Below are 25,978 nucleotides of genomic sequence, written 5' to 3'. Positions count from 1 at the left end.
TGTCAAAAACAGTTTATCTTTCCCTTTGCTAAGTGAGGTAGTACCTGGATGTATGAGGGGATCATAAGAAATGAACAAAATCAATCAAATAGTGATTGAGACACAGAACAGAGGACCACTGATATATTCAAGAGTTTTATTATTTGACGTCCCAATTTTCTTTGATAACATCATTGGCATCGCAGTGATTTTTTTCTATACGGAGAAAGAGTAATACCAGGGCAAAAAGTTGGATCTTTTCTTTAAATGGAAAGGGAGACCATCCATTTCAGTTCAATCCATCATCAGAAGTTTACCTTTACCATCTCTACACCGTAATGAACAATCCGTTAAAAATATTAAGTACTTAGCCAACCTGAGCTACAAGCAGATAGAGAGAACAGCAATAACAAAGACATGACAGAAGACAGGTGTATGCTGTGTTGGTGACACATATTGTAATTCTCCATAGCGCTGAAAGATGTCTGATGACGGACATAAACACATACAGCAGTAATAGTAGCAGTACAAGTAATGTTACATAAAAGGCAAATATTAATATATCAAGGAATTAATCCATGTTTTTACACTGTGACTGCGTTATTATCAGCTTAATGTCTACTTAGGAACATTTCTTCTGCAGTGTGAGGCAGTTATTATAAACCAATTTACACACATCCTTGAAGGGAAAAGGCAGTACAATCACCAAAGTGTTCAAAAGATTTTCAGGGGATCATTATTGACAGGGGAAAACAAAGCGAGGAAGTAATAATTTGAAGCTTACCAAAAAAGGTGTGCGGTTAGCAGATGTTGCCCAAAATCAGTCATCCCTATTTAACATTTAAAGGCAAAAAAATAAAAAAGAAAGTGCAAAAACAAGTATGTGTTTCAGATTGGCTTAAGAAATAACATTAGCCAATTAAAATATATATATTTATATACGTATATATAGTTCAACTCGATTATTCGTTGACAGATAGGCAAAAGAAAGCAAAAAAGAAAACAGAGAGAATAAGATACTTGGGATGCTGACATTAGCCAACATCATCTCACATTACAGATCATCAGCCAGTCCACCTAGAGTTCCCAATAGCACTCTTTGAACATGGCTCCATCTTGGCCCCTCGGTGTGAGAGTCAGGGGCCACAGTCAGAAAAAAACTGGGTGGGCGGGGCAGGAGATCACTCACCATATTGAGTCAGGGAACTGTGAGGTCAGAAGGGGTGTCATTCTCTTCTCGTGTGATCTTTGGGCACTGGATTTGTCGGCGTATTTTACGACAGTACGCTAGTGTATTAATTTGTGTGCTAAAAGTGGGGGCGAGGGATACATCCATGTGCGGCGTACTGCGTGAGGGGTCGTGTTGATGGAATGAAGAGTGGCGTGAAGGAGGAAGACCAGCAGGGAAGTCCCTTCCCTGGGAGCGAGGTGCAGGTGATGTAACCGGTGACAGGGTGGTTTCAGAAAGCCAAGAGAGAAGATGGTCCAAGATGTCCCTTAGCAGCTGCAGCTTTCTGGTGGAGGTTTAGCTCTGTCATTCCTATCCAGTTTTATGGGCTCTGGGAATTCATTATACAACTCCACCTCTGTCTCCTGGCAGGCAACAAAACAGAAAAAATAGTCAGCGTAGGAGAAAATTTAACCGACAAAATCATGAAGTCTGGATTTTCAATTACTCAGCTGTCAGTGTTGTACAGATATTGCATCAAGACATGCTAATAACAAAGCACACATCTCTATTGTCTTTATTTTTTATTTCAAGCAACTGTGACTCACTTGTTTGAGGGCGTTACGTGCAATTGTCTGGAATGCCTGTTCTACATTAATGGCTTCTTTGGCGCTGGTCTCAAAGTAGGGGATGTTGTTCTTACTCTGACACCAAGCCTGAGCCCTTTTGGTGGTTACCTGTGTGTATGAGGAGGAGGAAGAGATTTATTAACATGGTGAGGTGAATTCTACTGTACAAGGATGAATTCAAGGTTGTCACCAAAAGAAAAAGTAAGATTTATTTAGCCATGAATGACCAATATGACGCTGGATCATTTCATTTCAAATATTTAAAGATTTTTGGTTTACATGAGTATTCAAACTGAAACACATCCCTGAACTTGAAAATATACCCATTAAAATTAAGATTTTTTCCAAACTTTTAAGACTTTGTACGAACCCCTGTGGGTGCTAGATGGTTCTCTAACTTTCTAATCTCTCTCTACACCATGTGCAAGAGAGAAAATACCCACATTTCATGGCATTTTAAATGTTAAACTGCAATGCCAGAGCAGTCCAAAATGGTCACAAAAAAGCTGTTAAGAACAAATTTAAATGTACTTTGCAGCAAACACTGTGCCAAACGTATGATGTTGATTTGTTTGCACCTGTTCTGATGAAACACTAATTATAAGTTATTATTAGGTCATAGAATCAGTAACAAACACCAAACTTCATTAACCTACATACCGATGTGTCTTTTACTGCCCACATTAATGACTGTGCTCTGGTAAAGTGACCCCTGTGCTTTCATCAAGTGCTCTGTCATTCCTTATACAGCAGTTGTATACTCACACTCAGGCACGTGTGCCGATTATGACTGTAAACCCAATTTTGGCTTTGAGGGCTCAGTCTTTCTGTGCACCAGCCCTCAAATGCATCAGCACCAGAGCTGCTTGGTGCTCAGAAGCTTTTCAGCAGCACTCACAGCCCAATAACCATTAATGTCAATAAACATGCAGCTGAAACATGTCCAGTGTAGACAGTCTGTTAGGGTGGACATTGAACAGAGGCCTTGGTGTTTTAGGGGATCTGACATTCTGATTTAAAATCAAGTCATCACAGAAGCATTATCCACTGATACCAACCTGTCTGTTCTCCAAGTCAATCTTGTTGCCTAGCACCACAAAGGGGAAGTTCTCAGGATCTCGAGGGCTGGCCTGGATCAGAAACTCATCCCTCCAGCTGTCGAGTGTCTTAAAGGTGTTGGGTGCGGTCACATCAAACACCAGCACACAGCAGTCTGCTCCACGGTAGAACGCAACACCCAAAGACTGGAACCTCTCCTGGCCAGCTGTGTCCCAGATCTAGGCAAACACGAGGAGACAAAATGTTTAGTGAATGGACAAGATTACACTGCTACAAATGCTTCCACAATGTACACCTGAATTCCTCAAGATGCAACCTTTGTAATTGGCTGTACCTGCATTGTAACAAGGCGGTCGTCCACCATCACCTCCTTGGTCAGGAAGTCTGCTCCTATTGTCGCTTTGTACTGGTTACTAAACTTCTTGTTCACATACTGGTTCATTAGGGAAGTCTTTCCAACACTGAGAAGAGAAGACGACAGACAGCAGGATAACAGATATGATAAATGGTAAAACTGAAGTGACACTGAAACTACACTGAGATTAGGCATCATTATTCTGTCACAGGTGGGACACAGCTCCATTAAATTGTATGTAATTTGTACAAGTGAGGGAGATTTGGAGATGCTAAAAATGTTTGTCTTGTTGCTAAGGTTGTCAAAAGTATCACCTGTGTGTGCCTGTGTGCAGATTATTCATTTTAAATGTGTGTGCCTACAGCTTTTTTCCTTTTTTCCATGGTATTGAAAGAGGAATCAAATACTGCTCTTAATACTACTTTTGTAAAAAATTAAGTGTCAGTATCATGACAAAACTCGCTACTAGTCCATTCATACAATTTCATCCAAGTTTGAGTTTCCACAATTCTACTGTGACAAAGACCCAACATATGCTAGCTTTGCTTTAAAAAAAACAAACAAAAAACAATAAACCAAACAATGCAGGCATAATTCCATCCCAGTGTATGATTTTAGGTAGCATGTCGGTGTACCAGTAGCAAGAGGCATGCTATGTAACAAAACAGCATCAGTATCCCCTCCTGCTTTACACAGACACCTGATTTGGCCCCAGTTTTGCGGTCATATGTTCTACACAGAAATGCAAGGCTGAATAACATTCTCTCTTTGAACAGGCTGTATTATAAGGGCCTATGAATATCTGTTTGCGAACTGCTTTTTTGCTGCAACTTTAGTGCTAAAGTACATAAGTTGTTTTTCCTCTGACCTTTGTGGCAGTTATCAAATAGATTCACATTCATTACCACCACCCTGTGCTAGTTTCAACCATGAGTTCCATGTAGTGAACGAAAGACAGACACAAAAAGGCATATGATATGCCTAATGTAAATGCATATATGTGTGTACCTGCATCTACATTTTATCTGAATACAAGACAGTTGAAATGCCAAGTGTAAATGGGGCACAATATTGTGACAAATAACCAGATACTGTCTGGGATATTGGTTAATGTAGTTTCACAATATACTGTGGCTTAATGTGAGAAACCACCAACAGTCACAAAAAACCCCCCAAACAATGTCACATAATAATGTGACATTGTTTGGAGGAAATCTTTTAAAAATGTAGCTTTTTCCAATGTCACCCAGCTGTTTATTACATTTAAATCTTTTATGAGAGGTCACTATGCAGTAACTATTCAAAAAAGTAATCTACCAGTTCTGGAGGGTGAACTAAAAAAATACACTGGGACAGTGTCATGGATAAGGATAAAGTACATACTTGTTGTCTGAATGTAGCTGAAGGGAGTACTGGCAAGTTTCTAAAAAAAAACCATAAGAACTCAAACAGAAGATTTTTTTAAACCTTGGGTGCATGAGTCAATTTGCTAACTTATGAAACAATAGGATCTAGCTCTACAAAACTGCAATGTGAAGCTGCTTAAATAATGATATGGTTATATACATAGCCATATCACAGCCATAATATAAAAGGTCTAAGAAATCCTGTTACTAAAGAATTTAGAAATGCAAAAGCTAAATATTATATCTCAATAATGACAGAGGGTAGAGGGAATTGCCAGTACATTTAAAGATCCCAGTGCAGAGCTATATGTCCTCAAAAAATTATGTGACATCGTCACACTACAACAAACAATTTGGACTTAAGACTTAGCAATAATAGATAAAGTTTGCCAATCGTCACTCAAAAGATCTTTTTCACCTGGATACTGTCTTTAAAAAGGAAGCCAAAACAATCACATCATTACTATGATACTGAGAAACTATATATGTAAAGTTTTGATAATTAATTTTGCCCATCTCATTAATAAATGCTCCTCAGGTGCTCAGTGATTTTCAGGTTCCACTCAGCGCTTCAGACTCAGTAAAGATCCAACAGCAATAGTAAAAGAAAAGAAAAGTGCCCCAATGTAGATCCTCATTTTGACACAGTTTTTTTCTGTCCTTGGAATTAACGTGGCACTTACCTACAGAACTCACACTGGATCCTGATTTGAATCACTTTCAACTCAAACTAAAACAGTTTTTGAAGTGGGATCATTCATGCAGTCATGAATAATCTGGTACTCTTTATTTTATGGTGCTTTACTGTTTGTGTCTTGTATTGTTTTGTTTGTATTTGTCTTTTTTGTATCTTAAAGGCCCAGCTAGGGATGGCCATTGTAAATTAGCTTAAGCTACAAATGCTATAGTGCGCGGCACTGATTTATGCCACATATTTGTCCCGATACTAATAAACATTAAATAAAATAATAAAGAATGTCAAACATCAAGTGCCCTTAAAATAGTCTTCATATAATGATATAATTTTCTTTTGCAGACAATCCTGTGTAGTACTTGGCATGAAAATGAATGTCAGTGATTATGTTTCATTAGGTCTGCAGATAAAAGGCATGGTTGAAACAGTAGAGCCGTATTTGTAAGGAGCAGAGCAGCTCTGCCTGGAGACAGCTTATAACAGAGTAACAATTCCTGCCAACAATGAAACAACACAAATAACACAAGACATTTATAACCTTCAATGCTTTGACTCAAAACAAAAATAATACCTTTGGCATTTAGGTTTTTCCCACAAAGCTATTTTGAGAAGAGACCTGATAATGATTTCCTACCCTGCATTACTGGTTTTGACATGTAGAAGGGGAATATGCCATGTTGTTGTGACTCACCCAGAATCTCCCAGGATGATTACTTTCAAGAGCACTTTCTTCCTGGATGTCATTTTTCCACAGCTGCAGAGACATAGAACAAAACATTTAGCACACAGAGAGAACTCTAACCTCTTCAAGTCACACCCTATTCACCAATCTCCTATTGTTCAGGGGCAATACAATCAATACAAGGGTAAATCTGTATGTGCACAGGCCCGTTGGAAAACATTAGTCTACAAATTTGTGTGTAAGGTTTCTTGTCCCTGGACCAATCAGGTTTGAATACCATTCATTCCAGTCATGTGCTTTATAAGCTGTTGAGCAAATCACGAGGAACACATCATTCTTTCTCGCACACACCACAGGAAGTTACCTCCTAGAGCGCTGACTCCTTCCAAACCAAGTGACGCATCTGACTTTTTTTTTGCTGATGTAACTGTCACTAGGCAGGCAACTTAATAAAGCACATGTTGATCTAAGTACACTACAAAACATTGTGACTGGCTCATAATAAGGAATGATTATGTAAAATACCTGACATTTACCACCTAATATACTACAGAAGTTGCGGAACAATGTGCATATATTTATCTATTTAAAGCCCTAAAATTCATGTCGTCACATGTACACATTTTTAGTTATAAAATCTGAAAGTATAACACAGCATGTAAGGCCTTTAAATGTAATTTTGTAATTAAAGGACCAGTGTGTAGGATTTAGTGGCAGCCTGCAGATTGTAAATACATCGTCTTACTCTCCTCTTCCAAGCATGTAGGAGAACTTTTAGCTATACCACCCAGGCCTAGGTGCGACAAGGCAGACTACACGGAAAAAAAAAACATGCCCTCTATAGATATAACCTGCTCATTCTAAGGTAACAAAAACAACTATTCTTTTTTTCAGGTGATTACACAGAAATGAAAACATATATGAATATGCCAATAAATCATTGTTAATCTTATCTTTATATGCAATTTTAATATCTAATTTCAAGACTGGGGGACAAATTCAGCAATTTTGTATGCAAATATTGGTATTCACAACAAGGCAACAATAACTTTGTCCTTGTTGATTTGAGACATTACTTTCGGCCAGAACTGTAATTCACGATGAGGCAATCTGTGTGATTTCTGAGTGCCCAAAAGCAGTTAAGTGCATCATTTCCTTCAAGTCTTGTCAAAATTAAGTAATATCTGAGATATTGCCCAATGCATCATGCCTCTAGATGATGTGATTTAGAAAATTTAACAGTGAAACTTTAGAAATGATAAGGAAAGAAAGGAGCAATGCACCCCTCAATGTTTGGACAGTCATCAGACATCATATATGGCATTGGATCAATTACTGCAATCCTGAACACTGGTGTCTGAGATTCTGAACACTCATCTTTAGTCCCTCCTTCTATTAGGCTATTCATTCTGTCTTCCATCCATCTATAGTACTTCCTTATGGCAGTTTACTTTGCATGAAGAAAACTCATTTTACAAAATGAACTGCTGGACAGTAAAATCAGTGTTTCCCCTATCCTGGTCTTCAGAGCTCACTGCCCTGCATGTTTTAGATGTTTCCCTGCTCAAACACACCTGATTCACATGATCAGATTGTTATCAGGCTTCAGGCTATCAGGCAGAGGCTTCATGATGAGCTGATCATCTGAATCAGAGGGGTGTACTATGAAGCGAGATTAATGGGTTAGCAAGGTATGTTGAGTCTAAACCCAGGATTTTCAGTGCCACAAAGGTGGCTCTCTTTTAACCTGGCTAGATCACCATGGTAACTTATGCTAAACTCACAACCTGGTTCGGGGTTTCAGATTAAATCGTCTGTAAAAAGCGCAGTTTCTTTAACTAATTATCGTCCTAACAAGGTTGTTTATGAACAATATAGCTTTTAAACTGAGGGAAGACATTAAAAATGAAAAATTGTTGAGCTGTATGTTCGTAATACCACTGAACAAATCCATATAATGTAAAAATGTAACATAATGTAACAGCGGCACAAACTGTATGCATCACGCTGTCATGGTAACCTCAGTTTGGTGATGCAGAGTCATTTTTACCGTTTGCTCCAGATCATATTAACACTTTAAATTTACATGGTATATAATCCACACACTAAAATAATGACGAAGCAACTACAGACACTTTGAATACTTTTTACTGTTTATCCGTTTTGCCTTGGTGACATTGCAGCTCAAATCACTGATTAGAAAATTCATCATCATTTATCACGGACAATCTTAAATCAGTTACACTCATTTTACGTTGGTTTGGCCAAAAACTTATGTGATCTCCACGCCTCTCTCATCACAGGACAGTGTCAGACAGACTTCATCATGTTTAAATCTGCTGTATGGAGTGTTATTGTTTGATGTGCAGTTTTCATGTTAGAATAAACGGAAGCATTAAGACCGCATTAAGTCGATCAGTAATTTTCGAAAAGCATACTTCTCCTGATTTATTTGCAGCAACAATGTTGTTTTTTGCCGTAATGTATTTTGTATATTTTCCATAGCTAATAATTATAGCAACTTGATCATTTTGACTTAAGTAGGTGGCTCGCGGGCGCCCCTATAGCTCAGTCGGTAGGGCGTGCGCACCATGTATTGAGGCTGTTAGTCCTCTGCAGTGGCCGCCGGTTCGAATCCCACCTGTGGCTCATTTGCTGCGTGTCATCCCCTGTCTCTTCACCCCCCTTTCCTGTCATACCTTCAGCTGTCACTGTCAATAAAGGCAAAAATGCCCAAAAAATAACCTTAAAAAAAAAAAAAAAAAAAAAAAAGTAGGTGGCTCGCGATCACTTCATTTCTTGCAGAAGAAGAGTCAAATGACGCAGCAAACGGCCCTTGTATATGAACGCGCACAAAGCCTTAAGATGAGAGCCTGAATTAACAAAGCGAGTTCATTACCACCGTCGTGGTACCAATCATCTCTGATTGCGGTTTTAGGCTTTGTCGATCCAGATCATGCAAAGAAGGCCTGGCTGTGTTGAGCTTGCTTCGTAGTGCAGCCCTCAGGTGTGTTTGAGCAGGGAAACATCTAAAACATGCAGGGCAGTGAGCTCTGAGGACCAGGATAGGGGAAACACTGAAAATAAACAAAAAATGGCAAGGGTCCAGAGATTTAAGGGGGTTATCTTTAAACCTCATCCATGTGCAAATAGGCAGAACAGACTAAAATAAACCTTGATTTCATAAGAGTCTCCTTTATCGTTTTTCACACATTTGCTTTATCTGTGTCGCGTAAACAGTCCAACACAATTCAACTTAGAGTATAATGTAAACGTGCAAACTCTCAGTGAGAATTGCAGCATTAGCATGGGAATAAGTAGCCTATGACACAATGTCTCTTCATAACACTGAATGATCTGAACTGTAAGTTAATCCAGATGGATATATGGGCAGGTAGGCTTCATTAACCTCTGTGAAAACCGTTTTAACAGAGAACTTGACACTTCCCATCAGCTCTTCATGTAGGTTAACATGTACAAAGCACAAAAGACATTTTAGACATGCCATCTAGAACACAGGAATACTTACAGTTGTTTGAAATTTCCACACAAAAGATGAAAAACACAACACAACCTTGATTCAACAGATACACTGAATCAGGAGCCATTAAAATAAATCTAAATTCTGAAACTAGATTATAAAACACAAACACTTCAGTTCCCATCAAGAGCAGGAAAGTACACTTGCGTTCCTTCTGAATGGACTGAGCAGAGCACTCAAGTGACTCCCATATTGTGAAGATTAGCTGACAGAAGCATGAACAGCAGCTCAAAACTGAAGTCTAGGCACGGTCAGACTACAGTTACATGAGTAACCTTTGTCAAACAGCGGAGCATTTGACAATGGTTGCTAAATGCCAACTATCATCTGTAACAGGAGTGTCAGACCGAAATCAGGTGAATGCCTCTCACTATCAGCAGAAATGATAAACAGTTTCATGAGGAACCACAGTAAAACGACAATGAATTATCATTCAAATTAGGGATGCACAATACTCAATTTGGCTGATTGCCAGTGTCAATATCGACACATACACATTTTTTTCCAGCTAATGTCAGCCCTATTGTGGAATTATTACACCTACTCCAACCGTGATGGCATTCTGGCAGATGCAGAGAAAACAATGCTTTTAAAAATATTAATTCACTGAGCAAAATAAAAAAAAAACTACTGTCAAGGGGTTTGACTCGTCCTGACATGACCAACACTAGGGGTGTCACAATTCTCAAAATTCAGAATTAGATATAACTTAAGATTTTAAAGTCATGATCCCATTTGATTCTTCAATTTAAATGATTTTTATTTTGCACTGATGGTTATGCAATTGTTAGACCATCAAGTTTTGATTTGTAAATATCAATAGACCACTGATTATATGCCCTGACAACTGTCATTTACATTAAAAAATGTTTCTTTAAAAGACAGGCACTTGATGTGGCAAGTAGGTGGGGGTGGAGAAAACTGGGAGACTTGCAGATTCTGTCTTTCCATTCAACACTTGAAATTGAAAGCTCATTTTGGCTGATTTTCAATTTAGTATTGAAACTGTGACACCTCTAATTGATGCTGAGCAATCATTGCAAATAGCAATTTTAATAACTATTTCAGACACTTAAAAAAAAAACCTCACACAGCCGAAATACTTGTGTCACTTGTGCATAACTAAAGCTTTTTATTGGCCTGCCATCTTGGCATTTTAGGCCGATAATGACATGCCAATATTATTGTGCATCCCTAATTAAAACTGTTTGATTACTTCACTTTGAAAAACTCTCAGGAAATACTGTCCACCATCAACCAAAGTTAATTGGTCTCCCAGACACAGGCGCAATAGCAACATGGGTTTGTTTTGTGCCAGTGAAAACATGGACATCACAGTAGACATGATGCTATTTCAAATTGTTGAGTTATCAATGTAAAACTTGTGAGTATTAGGGATGTTCCTGGCGACTAATTTCCCTGTTGATTAAACGCAAAATTTAATTTAGACTAGTCTACTGTCCGAAAAAAATACTATGTGTATTAAGAGCCATTTGAAGCCATTAATCACAGTCTACAATCACCAAATTGTACTTTTAATGCCGCTGAAATGTGAGCTACTTTGTGCTGTGCAATACAAGCCTTACACATTAATGTACAAAACATGACAACAACTCAATAAATGCCTCACCTTTTCAGACCTAAGAGGGTCACAGTGTCTGCGGGTAAAAGACCCAGAGCTAACGTTAGCTGCCAGCTGACACACAGTGTGGTTAACTTAGCAGTGCTAGAAGCAGCAGCAGCTCCGCTTGCAGGTTTATGTCCGTGTATGTGCTTAATGTGGGCACGTTTTTCCAGTAGAGTGAATATATATCAGCTCATTCTGTCACAGGCTACATTCATCTGTCCAACTTTGCAGATATAAACATCTGGGGTTGCCAGGGCGATCGGGGCATACACGCTGGGTGAGAGGGGCTGCTGTCTGAAAGTACTGCAGCCCCAACCAGTGGCGGGTGGCTGCATAATAAAATCTTAGAGGCACCAAATAACTGGCATCATGCATAAATGAAATATTGATAAATATTTTAAACGCCAAGTATATCTGGTGCCGACGTTTAATCGTTTAGTCGACTAATCGTGCACATCCCTAGTGAGTATCATGACTTTTTGAACATATGAGCCTGATAACAGTGATAATTTTGGTCACTACAGTAGGAATATGAAATTCTCATACTGTTTCATCTCTAGTAGCCTATATGTTTGCCATTATTGTGTCAAGAAATAAGTGCTGCTGCTGTAAAGTAGCCACTGTGTCATTAGTATTTTATTAGATTACATAATGTTTTGCATTTTGCTGTCTACTGTACTGAGTGTGATGCATAACTGCTCCATCAAATATAAAGTGTTGCAAAACAGAAAGTCACACAATTGTTACATTATTAGTTTATTCTTCTTAGATGTGTTACATTTCTTATTATAATAATATATAAGATTTTTGAGCCACATTCTATACTTATGTTTCATTCATATATAGCCTTCCATCTTATTTACATTATTTAAGACTCTAAAAGGATGCTTGTAAGTATCTGTATTAACTAAAATTAGGCATCATGAAAGTATCTATAATTAGAATGTTTTATAGTGACAACTACCCATCACTGCACTAGCTGATATTAGCATCTAACTGTTCAAGGATTGATACTGAGAAATGTATGTTCCAAACTGTCGTGAATTTTCCTCTATCCTTGTAAATCACTGACAGAAGCAGCTGGAATTCACAGATCACCTCTGATATGGATTATGCACACACACCCACCCACATACACAAACAGTCTTTGGACTAAATATAGATTTGGAAGACAGTTTAGGTGTTTCTCAATGCTGCAACTCATGTTCATGCATCATAAAGTTAAGACATCATCTGCCTGGTTAGCTCTGTAATGTACAATTAGTGACCTGTGATCAACAGATGGACCATTTGCTCAGGCTTACAAAAACACTAAAGGCAGTATAGTCAAAATCAGGCATACTGATTAAATTGAAGACCACAAACAAATAAATCTAAATGTGTGATTAAATCACTATACAACAGCATTACAAATATCATGTGCGATGAAAGATTTCAAATCAGTTCACCACTGTACCTAATGGAAAAACAAACATTTTGAAGAAAAATATTGCTTTCCACATGAGTCTACTGACAAATCCAGACGGTCAACTTTAAACACATATGTCCCCCGAAACACACGTTAGGTACATCGTGCAGCATAAAATCAGACGCAGCTGTGTACGCTACAATGTCAACTGTAAAAAAAAAATCCAGCCATTTTAACCATGACAAGTCCACATGAACATTACCAGTGCTGAAAAAGTTCATTCAAAGAATTATCCATTTCATGCTAGATCATGGAGTAAAGTGATTAAATTTCCAAATTAGAGCTGATCCAAACAACTAGACAGGTTACAATCAAACTTACATATCATGTAACCTGAGATGAGCTGTTTACACTAAAAAGTTGCCAGTTACAGCAATAATGAAAAACAAAATCACAGATCAGTAACATATCAGTCTTTATACTCTGAATGATTTTCAAAAAAATATCTTATTGCTATTATCATAACTGATACTGCAATTGCAATATGATTTATGATATTAAGGGGAATGATAATTTTTAAGTCATTCTGATTGACAAACATATTAAAATGATTATGCTGTAATTATTGTGGAGTTCCTGACTAAACAAATATGTTTTCTTAAGTCTGTAGAATATTGTGTGCAAGTCAGGACATCTATGCAGCACAATATTTAAAATGTTATTTCAACATACTTTTTGACATTAATAAATAAAACATCTCTTGCAATTAAAAAAAAATACATTAAGCCATATTGTAATTCGGGTAAAAAAAAAAGACTAATTGTTCAGACATAGTATAAACTGAGTGAAACTTAAATTAGAGCTTACCTAAACTACTAGTCAGGTACTTCTGAGTCAAACTCGAGTATAAAGTAACCTGAAATGAACTGTTTGCATTGTAGGAAGAGCTGCCAACTACTGCAGTCAATCATTACAAACAAAATCACAGATCAGTCTTCAGGCTCTTAATGTTATATAATATATTAGGTTCTGATTTTAAAAACCAACTGAGCCAAAAAAACAAAAAAAAAAACAGGTTAGAATTCGGTGTCTGACAACATTTGTACTTGATTAAGAAACAAACACTTGTCTGCATGGCAATAGGTTTCAGATTACACTTAATTCCAGTAAGCTTTTTGGCACAAGTAATGGGCGTTGTAGCCACAACAGATCGGTAAATGAAGCACCTGTAACAGCGTGACCCGTGACTCACAACCGAAACAAAAACTGTCTAAAGCAGAAAAACAAAGGACAGGTATGCCTGGCGACAAAACAGCGGAGCTACAAAAAAAATATTCGTGAAGCCTGCTGACAGTAGATATGTATAAAAGTCGATAAGACATGCCACAAAATCCCACCTCGGCATTTGATTAATCAACCATGCAAAAACTGGTAGATTTGAGCTGACAGGCTTCGTATGTGCCCCGCACCCCCTCCTTCTCTGGATGCATCAACGCCAATTAAACAAAAAATGAAAGTATTTGGAGAAATCCATATACCCATATTTTTACAGCACTTTCTTCGACCGACCAACCCCGTCTCCCCGGTTCTCCTTCCTTGTTGGAGTGGACCCAGAGGAGCCACAGGCCGGCCTTGTTTTTGCCAACCAGCTTCTCGAAAAACATTGCACCACCATTAGCATTAGCGTTATAGCGTTGGCGTTAATAGGACGCTGGAGGAATTGATGAGAGAGCAAATATTACACTTGTGAACAGACTGTTGTCGTCTCAAGAACTTACTTTCAGCTTGTCACGCACCGGAGAGGAGACTTCTTGACGGGAACCGACCTGTCTGCGGGCTAACAAGCTGTTATTGTTCAGGACAGCTAACGTTAGTGGCTAACTAGGCGTTACGTTAGCTAGCTAGCTAGCTCGCTGGCACTGAACTCGTTAGCTAGCGCTTATTTGGCAATATCTCGTTTCAAATTGTTATAAAAATGTGTTGCCCTTTGCGTAAACACCTACAAAAACCGTGTCAGAAATTGACGAGGCAGATTATTCACAACTGGTGTATAAATTTGGCACTTTGCTTGAACGCCTGCCTGCCAGCGAGCTAACTATCTGCTACCCCCAGATTCTGTTCCCCTTTCACTTCCTCCTCCAAAACAACGGCTGCGTGCTACGTCAGACGTAGCTAACTCACAATCCAGCCCACTTATGACATTTCGTCTTTTATGTTGGTTCCTAATTTATAAACACGATTTCTCCTCCAACAATAATATATGGAATAACAAAAAATATAAAGTATGAAAATAAGTTAATTTTGAGAATGAGACAGTTACCTACTCATATACACTGGATTTTTAAAGGTATTTGGGATCCCAATACCTGCATGAGAAAAAAAAGCATATTTGATGCAGTGTCTGCATGTTTTAAAGACTGCTGCAGGGCAGCAATGAATAGTCAGTGTTTAGGACATGTTTTGTTAAATGGCATCAACATAATGGATAAGAGACAGAATTTTAGTCTCTATGGGTCAAACTTGCTAGTAGCTATCCACAGTTCCCATGATACAACTGCCTTCTAAATGTCCACTTCTTTCAAACCCATAGAAACAGACAGGAGTTTTTGTTCAATTCTTTTTGCCATTAGCCCCAGCTGAGACAACCATGACAACATCATCAGGGTTATTTTATGACACTTTGGTTAAGTAGTACTCCACAGAATGAGTGAACTCAATTTCAGTGGAGTGCCCCTTTAAAAGCTGACTTACAAAGTTCATTCTTAACGTTGGAAACAGAAGTTGAGAAAACTGTCTCATGGTCCATTTAGTAGCCTTTCTGGAGCATTTGATCAAACTCTTTTTTCGCCAGGCAAGTTTTTAGCATCCATACATCAGCAGGGTCATAATGAAGCCTTGTCACCTCTTCCTGACTACTTACCCTTGGACATCTTGTGTGTGGATACATGCTCTCCACTCTTCATCACTCCTCCCACCGGTAATGCTTTTTCACCTTTTTATGATCAAGACAACATGTTAGAGATATGATGATGATGAACTGTAAGTCAAAATGGAGATCTGTGATGATTCACCACTAGAGGACAGTGTCAGCTCATTTTGAATGAATGAATGAACCAACACGCGTTCCCAGGCATTAACCCACATTTATATTTTGGACCTCTGTAGTGATGTAGCACCCTGTCATTTTCACACTGTGCTGAGAAAATGTAAAGGTCAAAGATAGGTGAGTGATCTGATTCTCTGATACTGTGATAAAGACGGTCTTTGTCCCCTGAACACAAAAACACAGTGTTGCAGAAACATGCTAAGATGAGAATGCAGGTCAACCTTCACAGCTGGTCTGCAGACTGTTAATCCACGAGAGAAAATGTATTAGTGTGTGGCTGCATGGTTGCTTGGAGAAGCTTTTTCTTGATAGAATTAAGTATTTTTCCATGCCTTTATTTGATAGGCCAGTTTAAGTGAAGACAGGAAAGTGGGAGAGAGGGGTGATGACATAAGTCTCAGTGCATGGGGCATATGCTCTACCAGTTGAGCCACATGGGCACCCGTGTTTAGTGTTTAAACTACTTTAAAACTGTACTTTACCAAACTACTAGCTACTTCTGAATTACAACTAGTTAAACTAGTTGAATCTTGAATTTTATTGTTAGGTGGAAGTATAACTCTCCTGACACTGGGTTAAGTGTAGGTGTGTCTGATTTAGGGACTAAGGAATTCAATTCTCATTTATACAGCAATTGTTGAGGTGGAATCAAGAAAATGCTACATTTCTAGGGAAATTTATAGTGTTTGCCTTGGTTGCAAACCACAAGTAATTTTACATGACATTATCAATAAAAAGACAACTGCCTTAACACATTATAGAAAGAATAAACTTTTAGTATTTATTTATTAATCATTTATTAGGGCTGGGAATCATTAAAAAATTATGCAGCTATCGTTGAAGTTTATGATTGAATTTAAATACTACTTAGTTCTGGGTTTTTTTCGGTTGATACCTCTCATTTTTGCAACAAAATCTTTCAATAATTATGTACCAAGAGTAGGGTATGTGAATTTAGTCACACAAGATGAGGATCACGAATCTTGGCTCTGTTTTGAGTCTTATTTAAGGAGACAAAGCTTCCATTGGTTCATCCAACCAACAGTTTCTCCTTATGAGGTTACAGAGATCTCATCTTGATTTTCGTCCTGCACCATGTTCATATGTAAGTGTGTCTCGGTGTGTGTGTGTGTGTTTGTGCTCCTTGTTAGTGGGAGTGTGTCCCTGCAGGATCCTGATGACTACTGGTGTTTATAGAGGAATTCCTGCCTTCTCACTTCTATTGAATGTAGGGCCTTTATGGCCTCTTTGGAACTCAGTTTGTAAACACAAATACTGCAAACACAAAAGGACTTGAGTGACAAAATTGCACACAGGAGGGAAGGAGCCACATACTTGAAGCATCTGCTGCGTTTTCATCTCTACAAACACTGCCGCATATGTACGGTGATGGGTCAGAGTATGTAAAAGTCTGGTCAGAGTGAAAAAAAGTTACTCTAGCATGAACATACAGGATGTGAGACAGGTACAATCACAGTGGCAGGTGTAGAGCTAATCCACAACATTAAAAAGTACAATCATTCTGTGAAAGACTGGTTTATACGTGCATAATGTTCAAGTCAGATTGCAGTTCTGTTCACGTTCTGGGTGCACGTGTGTGTGTGTGTGTGTGTGTGTGTGTGTGTGTGTGTGTGTGTGTGTGTGTGTGTGTGTAAACATGCACCTCTGTGTGTGGCTGTGTGGGAGTCTAAGAGAGAATGAGATGAGTTAAGGAGATGGACAGATTGTGTGTGTGTGTGTGTGTGTGTGTGTGTGTGTGTGTGTGTGTGTGTTGTGTGTGTGTGCATCAGGGGGTGGGTGCATTAGTCCGTGTCAGACAGCAAAGAGTGCCGCAGTTATCTAGGAATCTGAGCCAAAGCAACCTCACTGACAGAGACAGACAGAGCAGGAGAAAGAGGAGGACCGGGACAGAGATGAACGGAAAAAACTAAAAAAAGAAGGAAGAAGAGGATGAATGAAGCACAAAGAGGAGAAAATAAGACAGACGAGGACAACAATAGAAAGATCTAAACAAAAACAACAGGTCAGCAAACACGTTTCACCTGAAGAGGCAGATATTGAGGTGTAAAGGAATCATCAACAACTAAAGGACAAACAGCTTCCAGTTCAGAAAGAGGCCTTCATCCTGGAAGAAAAGGTGGACCACCACTCTAGAGTTTAAAACAAAGGTCAGGACAAGCTTGTATTTCTGCATTTTTCCATGATTCCGTTAGGTTCTCTCAGTTTGCTCCCTCTGCTGTCACTGTACGTGGGAGCTCTGCTGTCCTCAGATGCATCTCCAGCCTGCACACACCCACCATGCAGGGACAGTCTGGTGGCTGCACCCATCCAGCCTGGTACCGGGGCCTGTGAGGGTCAAACTGGGACAACAGCCTGCAGGATGGGGGTCTCACGTCCAGCCATCTCAGATGTTCCTCGGAGGGTGGAGCACAGGCATGATATCCCCCAGGTTCAGCCTAAGGTAAGTGACATCACTTACAGTATAGTGCTGTACTTTTTTTAAAAAATTAGACTGGGTTGCACAAGCAAGGATTAACCTTTAAACCCAATTAAATCATGGTTTAGCTTTAAATTATGTTGCATGAAACTTTAAAACTGTTTTAAAATCAAGGAAGATTAAATTTAAACCTCTCTTTGAATCATTGGTTAGTTTTTGTTGTAAACCTAAATTCAATTTAATTCTGTTGCACCAAAACTTTAAACTCCAGTTTAAAATGTGATTTATCAACTTTAAATTTACACTTGAAGAGGTTTAACTTTTAAAATGGCTGCATCTTGGATGGACTGAACAAAATAATCAAGTTCCTCAAATAAAGTTAAGGGACAAACTCAAACCAATTGAGTTTTATGATGCCTCTCTTCTTTCTTTCGTTCCAGTTGATCCATTTAAACAGTCTTCCAGTTGTTGCCAGGCAGTCTGTTTTTTCCTGAGTGGGCTGTTTTTTTTATTTTTTACTATTTGGCTACATCGCATGATTAATGCAATCAAATTAGAGCTTCTCTTCCGAGCCATTAACAGAAGAAGTGAAAGCCCCCCCCCCCCCCCCCCCCCCTTATTTGCACTTGCTTGGTCCTGATAGCTCTCAAAACTTATTTATTTTTTTCAATTTGGATAAACAAGCATCTCCTTACTGATTAAACTCTATTTAATTTAACCTAAATAAGCTTGGATTTCGTAGTTTTTAATTGTCCAACAAAGCTCTGCTAAATCTTAACTGCTATTCCAAGAAAAGCCAGGTAAAAACCTCTAATCAGATATTTCTCCGCCATGCTTCAGAAACATTGCTAGATGAGTTGAAGCGAATCTGACCTCCTGTCCTCATGCATGTGTGCCAGGGAGACAGGGAGACTGAGCAGTGTAATGTCAGGCACAGGCCAGCAGGTCCTTTCTCATGGGACAGTCAGCATACTAAACTTGGCACCACCTAACAGCCATGAAGCAATGACAGTCAACAATCAAAGAAGGGATAAAATTAGATCTGCTTTAAAAATGTCCTCATCATATGGTTGTGCTGAGCTCATGCAGCAACAGGTGTGTGAGGGATGTGATCACAACGGCTGATGTAAGTGTAAGAGACAGATTGAGTGTGACACAAAACACGCCACTGAGCTGTGAGTTTTTATGTGGATTAAGTTTGGAGATGTCATCCGCCAAACTGAAGGATTCACAATTATGCACATGCACAGCTTCATTTCATTTAGCCCTTTTGCACTCAACAATGTTTAGAGATCTGATTTTTACTGGATGAATAATGAGGATTTGCCATGTTTACTCATGATTGATTTCGGACTAAAAGACATAGTTTGGATTATTTGAAGTGGGGTTGTATGAGGTACCTATCCATAGTCAGTGTGTTACCCACAATACATGCCAGACAACAATCCCCCCTGTTTAGAGAAGCAGGGAGGAGTAACAACAAGGAAATTAATCATTGCACTGCTATGAATAGGGTCGGCAGCAACATAACAATACAGACACATAAAAAAAAATCAGTATCAGTTTAAGTGCACACTATATTTCGGATATTTTCACCACTTTACCTTGCTGGCAGACAGCCTTTTCAGATGGGAAACTGCTTTTATATGAGCCAAATATCACCATCTCCATTGACAAAATCAGCTATTTTACCTCACACAACATGGCAGTTGCTGGTCTACCGCTGTTAGTTTGTTCATTATTGTGTGACTTTACTGAATCCTAAGTAAACATTTAAAGCACAGAAGTCACACAATAATACAAACAAACTAATCGACTGAGGCAGTGGTAGATGAGCATCTTCTGTGTTCTGTGAGGTAAAATTACTAATTTGGTCAAAGGAGTCTGGCAGCTTTGTAAAGAGATATTTGGCTTATCTAACAACGTGTGCAATCAGAAAAGGCCTTCTGACAGTGAGGAAAAAGTGGTTTGGATAGATAGATATTCTAAATTATAGTGTACACTTGAAGTGATATAGATTTTTTAGGTGTTTTTTTAGGTGGCACAAATACATTTCCTGCTGATCCTGTCCACAGCAGTAGATTGCTTAGCTTCCTGCATCAATGGTGCATTCCAGCCACCATCTACTGTAGGTAAGACACTGACTATGGATACCTCATACAACCTCACCTCAAAAACATCCAAACTACTCCTTTAATGTGTGACAAAGTGTCCTATTAAGAAGTACCTGTAAGCACTGTCTTTACAGACTGTAGGTGTCAAAGAGCGTCTTGTCCAGCTGCAGCGCTGCATGCACTCTATCCAGGAAACAGGGGCCCCCTGGAGTCATGGGGGCCAGGAGAGCAACTCTCTAGGGGCCATCCTGGCACTGATGGCAGCTGTACTGACAGAGTGTGACCTCCACTGTCACAGTCAGGCCCTCGCGGCGATGGCCAAACGACTGGGTGAGTAGTACACATTTATATCCCCCACTTCTGCAACACACAGGCAAATGCACACACACACACACACATACACACACATGCCAGCGCAGTCACTCCCCCACACATAGTAAACAGAACCTCAATGAGGCCTGCTAAGTGTCGGTCATAGGTGAGTGCATAGGAATTCAACTGCAGTGAGTAGGATGAGACAAACTCTGTGTACATGCACACACAGGCACACATAGTGTATAGCCCATGATGGGAAGAAGCTTTAAAGAGTCATCATACAAACTGGAACCCTTCTGTGCAGTATAGCTAAAGACAAAGCTTCTATTTTCAGCCCCTGACAGCGGTGTGATATGTCTGACTGATAACCTAATCTTTCTCTTGGTTGACAGAGAGTGCAGCCGTGGGAAGAGAAGGGGAGAAAGACCTGCTGCTTTTCCTGAAGAGCATCACACAACACCCACCCACAGGTGAGGAAGGGCACCCGGGCTGATTCTGTGTAGTCTTGTAGGAGAAATAGGTTCAAATGCAACCATGTGGTATTTTTTGCAACCTTTTTTTTAGGAGCCCTATCTAGTTAAGAATTTCTGATGTTGCCAAAGTCAACTAATGTCCCATGCAACTTCTTTACTGCCATCTGTATAATAACCGTGTAATTGATATAAGAGAAAAAAGGTTTGTTTTAATTTGGGTAGGAAACTATTGTGAAAAAAGCTAAAGTTATATTTTAACGAGCCTCAGATTTGTATTTTCCTGTTCAACAATAAACAGAGATTGTACCATGTCAATGACTTTTCCATTAGATTCCCGGTGTTAATATAGTGTGAAAAGTGGGTCTTTGTATGTTGTCTAATTCAAGGATTATGAAAGTCTGCCTTTTTTGCTACTCACATGGACATCAATTTAAGATGGCTGCTAAATGAACTCCATGGGACAGTTTCTGATCTAGGCAACATCAAAAATTCTTATCTAGACGCTGTTAGGTTCCTAAAAATCAGAAAAAAGGCCATTCAGGTGTCTGAGAACCTATTTCTCCTACTAGACTAATGAGACACTTGTTGATTAATAATGAGCTAAATAAAAATGTGTTGTGTGTGGTTGTCAGTGGCCCCCTTGGAGAGGTTACATCCTCAGGACTGTGCAGAGATTTACAAGCTCGGGATCAAAGAGAATGGAATCTACACTATCCAGCCTGACCTGCATAGGCCGGCATTGGAGGTATTTCAGATTTACCACACTCGTAAAACACACAGACGGACCCCCACCGTACTCCTCTTCTTTTAGAGATGTCTGTGCTATCTGTGGATCACTAAAATCTAGGCTTTATAATATCAAAGTCTTTGTTTTGGCACAGGCTAAATGTGACATGGAGACGGCGGGTGGTGGCTGGACGGTGATCCAGAATCGGCAGGATGGCTCGCTGGACTTCAACGGCACATGGCAGGAATACCGGGAGGGCTTTGGCAGTCCTCAGGGAGAGCACTGGCTGGGGAACGCAGCGTTGCACGCCCTCACCTCCACTGGCCAACACCAACTCCGCATCGAACTGGAAGACTGGCACCAGCAGAAGCGCCATGCCACCTACAACATCTTTAAAGTGGCCTCAGAGGCACAGAGGTGAAACTCTCTGCAGGGGTGGAAAGACATTTTCTGCAATATCTATTTAATTAAACCTCCTGAGAACTTATAAAGCTGGGTTAGGTAGTTTATTTTTGGTGTCACTGAGCAAAAAAAAACACAATAACGCATAAAATGCATTAAAGAATGCATACAAGTGGTCTGAGAGAAAACTAGATTTCTGCTCCTCCTCTTGGGTCTATTTTCAGGCTTTAGAAAATCTAGCCCATGACGAAAGACTTTGACCAGTCACAGGTCAGTAAAGTAGCTGAGTATTGAGTCTCATACCCAAAACATAAGTATATGACAACAAGAGAATGAGACAATCAACTGTTCTCCAGAATCACATAGTGCCCCTTTAAGTGATAAATATCTTTCTCTACACGACTACAACAGAGTCAAAATTCAGAGAGAAATATCTCGAATTATTTGTCAACAGCTAAACACTCAAAGTTTGCTGTCTCTGGACTGTGTTGTTGTAGTTTGATTGACACACAATTGTCATTACGTTTCTATTCAAATGTTGCTAAACTGTGATTGGTGCACGAAAGTATGTGCTATCACATTTGTCCAAGTGAACCCCATCTACTTTAAACAGAAATCTATCAGAACCAAAACTGTTGTAACTTTGGCATAAAATATCTTGGTCATGCAAGATCCCATCACCCAGAGTGAAGAGACTATAGTGGCTGACACAGACAAACGTACCGCAACTTGTGTGTGCAATTTATGCATCTTATGCAAATAGACAAAACAGAAGCAAATTAAGAAAAAATCTTCATCAATTTGACAACACGTGCAGCATTGAGAAAAACATGCTGCAAATACATCAACATAACCAAATAAACAAATGTTCTCCCCCTTAAAAATGTGACACTGTGTGACGAGTAACTTTTTTAGGAACAAGCTGAGGTTACCTCTTTATCATTACAATGCCTGGCCTTCTGAAGCTGATACCTCTTCTCTAATAAGGCCTATATGATTATCATGTGGACTCTGTCATCACTGGTGGTAGGATAGTAAAAACTGAATATCTGTCATACACATTAAATCTCCTAACAAATCTTTAAATTTACTGTTTAAACACCACTTTTTCACTGTATTTTCTCGTTCATGCTTGGAAGGTGAGGGTGAGGTGAAGGGTTTAGTTAGTTGCAATCTACAACCTCACTGCTAGATGCCGCTAAATCCTACAAACTGGTCATTTAAGAAAATGAAGATGCACTCCTCAGTTCTCACGAGTATCTGCTGCATTCATACAGTAATAAGATACTAAGCTTCTGCATTTTTAGCCTCCGTTGAGTGACCAGAAATCCCCCTTTTCAAACTCATAATTGGTCCAGTTTTAGTATACCAGTAGGGTCAGTGCATGCATGGCTGTGTGTGTGTGTGTCTTGTGTGTTTTTCACTTGTCTCTCCAGTACACATGTAAATGGATGTTACAGACAAACTTAAGATAAAATGTGCTATCTGTTGTTCCTCTTTCTTTCAGGTATCGTCTTACAGCGCGCGAGTACTCTGGCGACGCAGGCAACGCTCTAAGCTACAGCAAACGTTACAACCATGATGGCAGATCCTTCAGCACCGCTGACCGAGACAATGACCGTTATGCGGCTGGGAACTGTGGTCAGTACTACGGAGCAGGCTGGTGGTTTGATGCCTGCCTGGCAGCTAACTTGAATGGACGATATTACCCTGGACGCTACAGTGGGGTGACCAACGGTATCTACTGGGGGACGTGGTACATTCTGACTGACGGACGAACTGGAGAACGCTACTCCTTCAAGAGGGTGGAGATGAAGACAAGACCCAGGAACTTTGTAGGAACATCATAAAGATAACAATGACAATTCTTACAGTAACATAAAGCACAATAATAATCACGTCAGCCACAGGTTTGTTTTCTGTTTGGACATCACTATACTTAGAGCAGCTTTCATGTCACTTATCAGATACATGCAGATGGCAGCTAATAGATTAAAGAAATAAATGTCTAAACATTCACTAGCACTACATATTACATTGTTCTTTTGATTATTTAAGGGATTTCTCTCTATAAACCACATTTATACTGTAACTCCATAACAGTGAAACAAAGAACAAGATATTGAAAATAATGCATGTAGAAGATGTCAGAAATTTCCAGAATCTTAATTGTACATTAAAAATAACATTCTTTGGCATTTTAATCAATCAATCAATTAGGATTCCTGTCTGGACATTAATATGTCTACATGCATTTACACGTAAATGATGATTTTATTGTAAGGCCATGGATGAAATTCTCTTTAACTATTCTTAAAAGTGATCCTACAAGAATGCAGAGTACTGGCAGACTCAGGCTGTTTGAGCAACAGGGGCAAAAAAAGAATTAAAAAGGCAATAAAAATGGCACCAGCTGCAAGCAGTGGGGCACCAGCAAGCAGAAAGGCGTGATGTATTCGGAGTAGGATTCCTCTTTTGGTCACTTGTTCGTATACATTAATGACCTTGTTTGGATCAACTTGGATGTCACTCATTGTACAGCAGCAGAAGATCTGACAGCCTGCCTTCCTGCCTTCGATTCTGTCTCTGTTGGAACCAGTAAAATTTAAATCCCACATGCGACCTATTTAACTTCTGCAAGCCCATAAATGTTAAAACTGTATAGATGAGTTTACTGGCTCCAAACAGGGATGAAAATTAATTAGAATCACGCTGCTATGAAACAGTTTTTAAAAGAGGATGTTTAAAAACCAAAAAACCACCACAGTTATTTTCAACTAGAAAGGCATCACACGAGGGCACATTATCTCTCATGTGAGAGTGTGTGGAAGCCAACTAATTGGTCAGCATGTAGGGCGGTCTATATGGCACTTAATTGCATTTTCTCTACTAAAAGAGCACTCTAGGGAGCACTTTGTCATGTTTTATCAATCACAGGGGCATCCAAGTGGTGCTTTTACGGCATTTTTGTGGACACCAGGGGGAGATAATTACCCCTGGCCCTCCCAAGTCCACAAGTGCCTCAGAGTTTGTATGTGCCTTACCTGGCCAAGCTCTGTGACCTGTTAAAAGCTGTCTGCAATGGCTGAAATGTATTTTAGGTCTGCTGATGTAATGAGAGAAAACTTACTGAATCTAAGAGGTCATTGTGACTCTTCAGGGGGCTCTAAAAGTTGGGTGACACACAGCTCCTCAAATTCAGATGTCACCGCATCATTCATGCCACACAGAGCTGATTTGGATGTTTAAAACCCAATTCTTTCTCCACACAGGCCTCCACCTATATTAATACGGAGCCAAATCCAAAGTTCAATATTTGACACTGAACAGACAGAAACCCAGTTTTGGAGAGGCCACTTTTCTCACCTTACCTTGCTCATATTTTCCCAGGTCTACACTGAGGCTGACCATTAGGAGCTTTACCCTGTCATCATACCACAAAACCACAGTCCACCCACTACTATCAAGTCAAACACACATACAGACACACACACTCAGCCTCACCTGCTTTTTGGAGTTGGCGTCAGGCGGGCGGCTCCCACTCTGGCTGGCTTTTCTGGGAGTTTCGAGTTGGTGTGTGAGCACTGAGATTGGTGGTGCACGCATGATGCTGCGCGTGTGTGTGTTGTGTGTGTGTGTGTGTGTGTGTGTGTCTCACTGTGTGTGTAAATGACTGTACCTATTTTAGCAGCGTTCACGATGAGCTGTCAGTCTCTTCAACAAGCAGAGTGTCTAATATTAACCAGACAGACACACTGCGGGAAGACTCTAGCCCAGCCACACAGTATTTCACATACGCTACTTATGCACACACTTGGACATGGCTGCCTGTATCACACACACACACACACACACA

General features: G+C 39.6%; 2 protein-coding genes across 2 annotated transcripts; one reads left to right on the top strand and one right to left on the bottom strand.

The window, feature by feature from the left end:
• Positions 1 to 122: 122 nt before the first annotated feature.
• LOC146331600 (ras-related protein rab7-like) lies at positions 123 to 14,694 on the bottom strand. The gene is made up of 6 exons (XM_084733377.1): positions 14,327 to 14,694; positions 5,982 to 6,044; positions 3,170 to 3,296; positions 2,835 to 3,053; positions 1,756 to 1,884; positions 123 to 1,572 (listed from the first exon to the last, which is right to left on the bottom strand). Exons 2-6 carry the CDS (start codon positions 6,032 to 6,034, stop codon positions 1,477 to 1,479), a joined length of 624 nt encoding a protein of 207 aa, XP_084589503.1. The 5' UTR covers positions 6,035 to 6,044; positions 14,327 to 14,694; the 3' UTR covers positions 123 to 1,476.
• A 2,828-nt stretch (positions 14,695 to 17,522) lies between these two features.
• LOC146331599 (fibroleukin) lies at positions 17,523 to 24,862 on the top strand. The gene is made up of 6 exons (XM_084744839.1): positions 17,523 to 18,115; positions 20,340 to 20,535; positions 20,913 to 20,990; positions 21,626 to 21,738; positions 21,875 to 22,137; positions 23,630 to 24,862. The coding sequence occupies exons 1-6, from the start codon at positions 17,855 to 17,857 to the stop codon at positions 23,970 to 23,972; spliced, it is 1,254 nt and encodes a 417-aa protein (XP_084600965.1). The 5' UTR covers positions 17,523 to 17,854; the 3' UTR covers positions 23,973 to 24,862.
• Positions 24,863 to 25,978: the final 1,116 nt, after the last annotated feature.

The sequence above is a fragment of the Lutjanus erythropterus genome, chromosome 2 (genome assembly GCF_056507025.1).
Source record: "Lutjanus erythropterus isolate fLutEry1 chromosome 2, fLutEry1.hap2, whole genome shotgun sequence".
In the NCBI taxonomy this organism is placed as follows: Eukaryota; Metazoa; Chordata; class Actinopteri; order Lutjaniformes; family Lutjanidae; genus Lutjanus; species Lutjanus erythropterus.
This window is presented reverse-complemented; position numbering and strand designations above follow the sequence as displayed.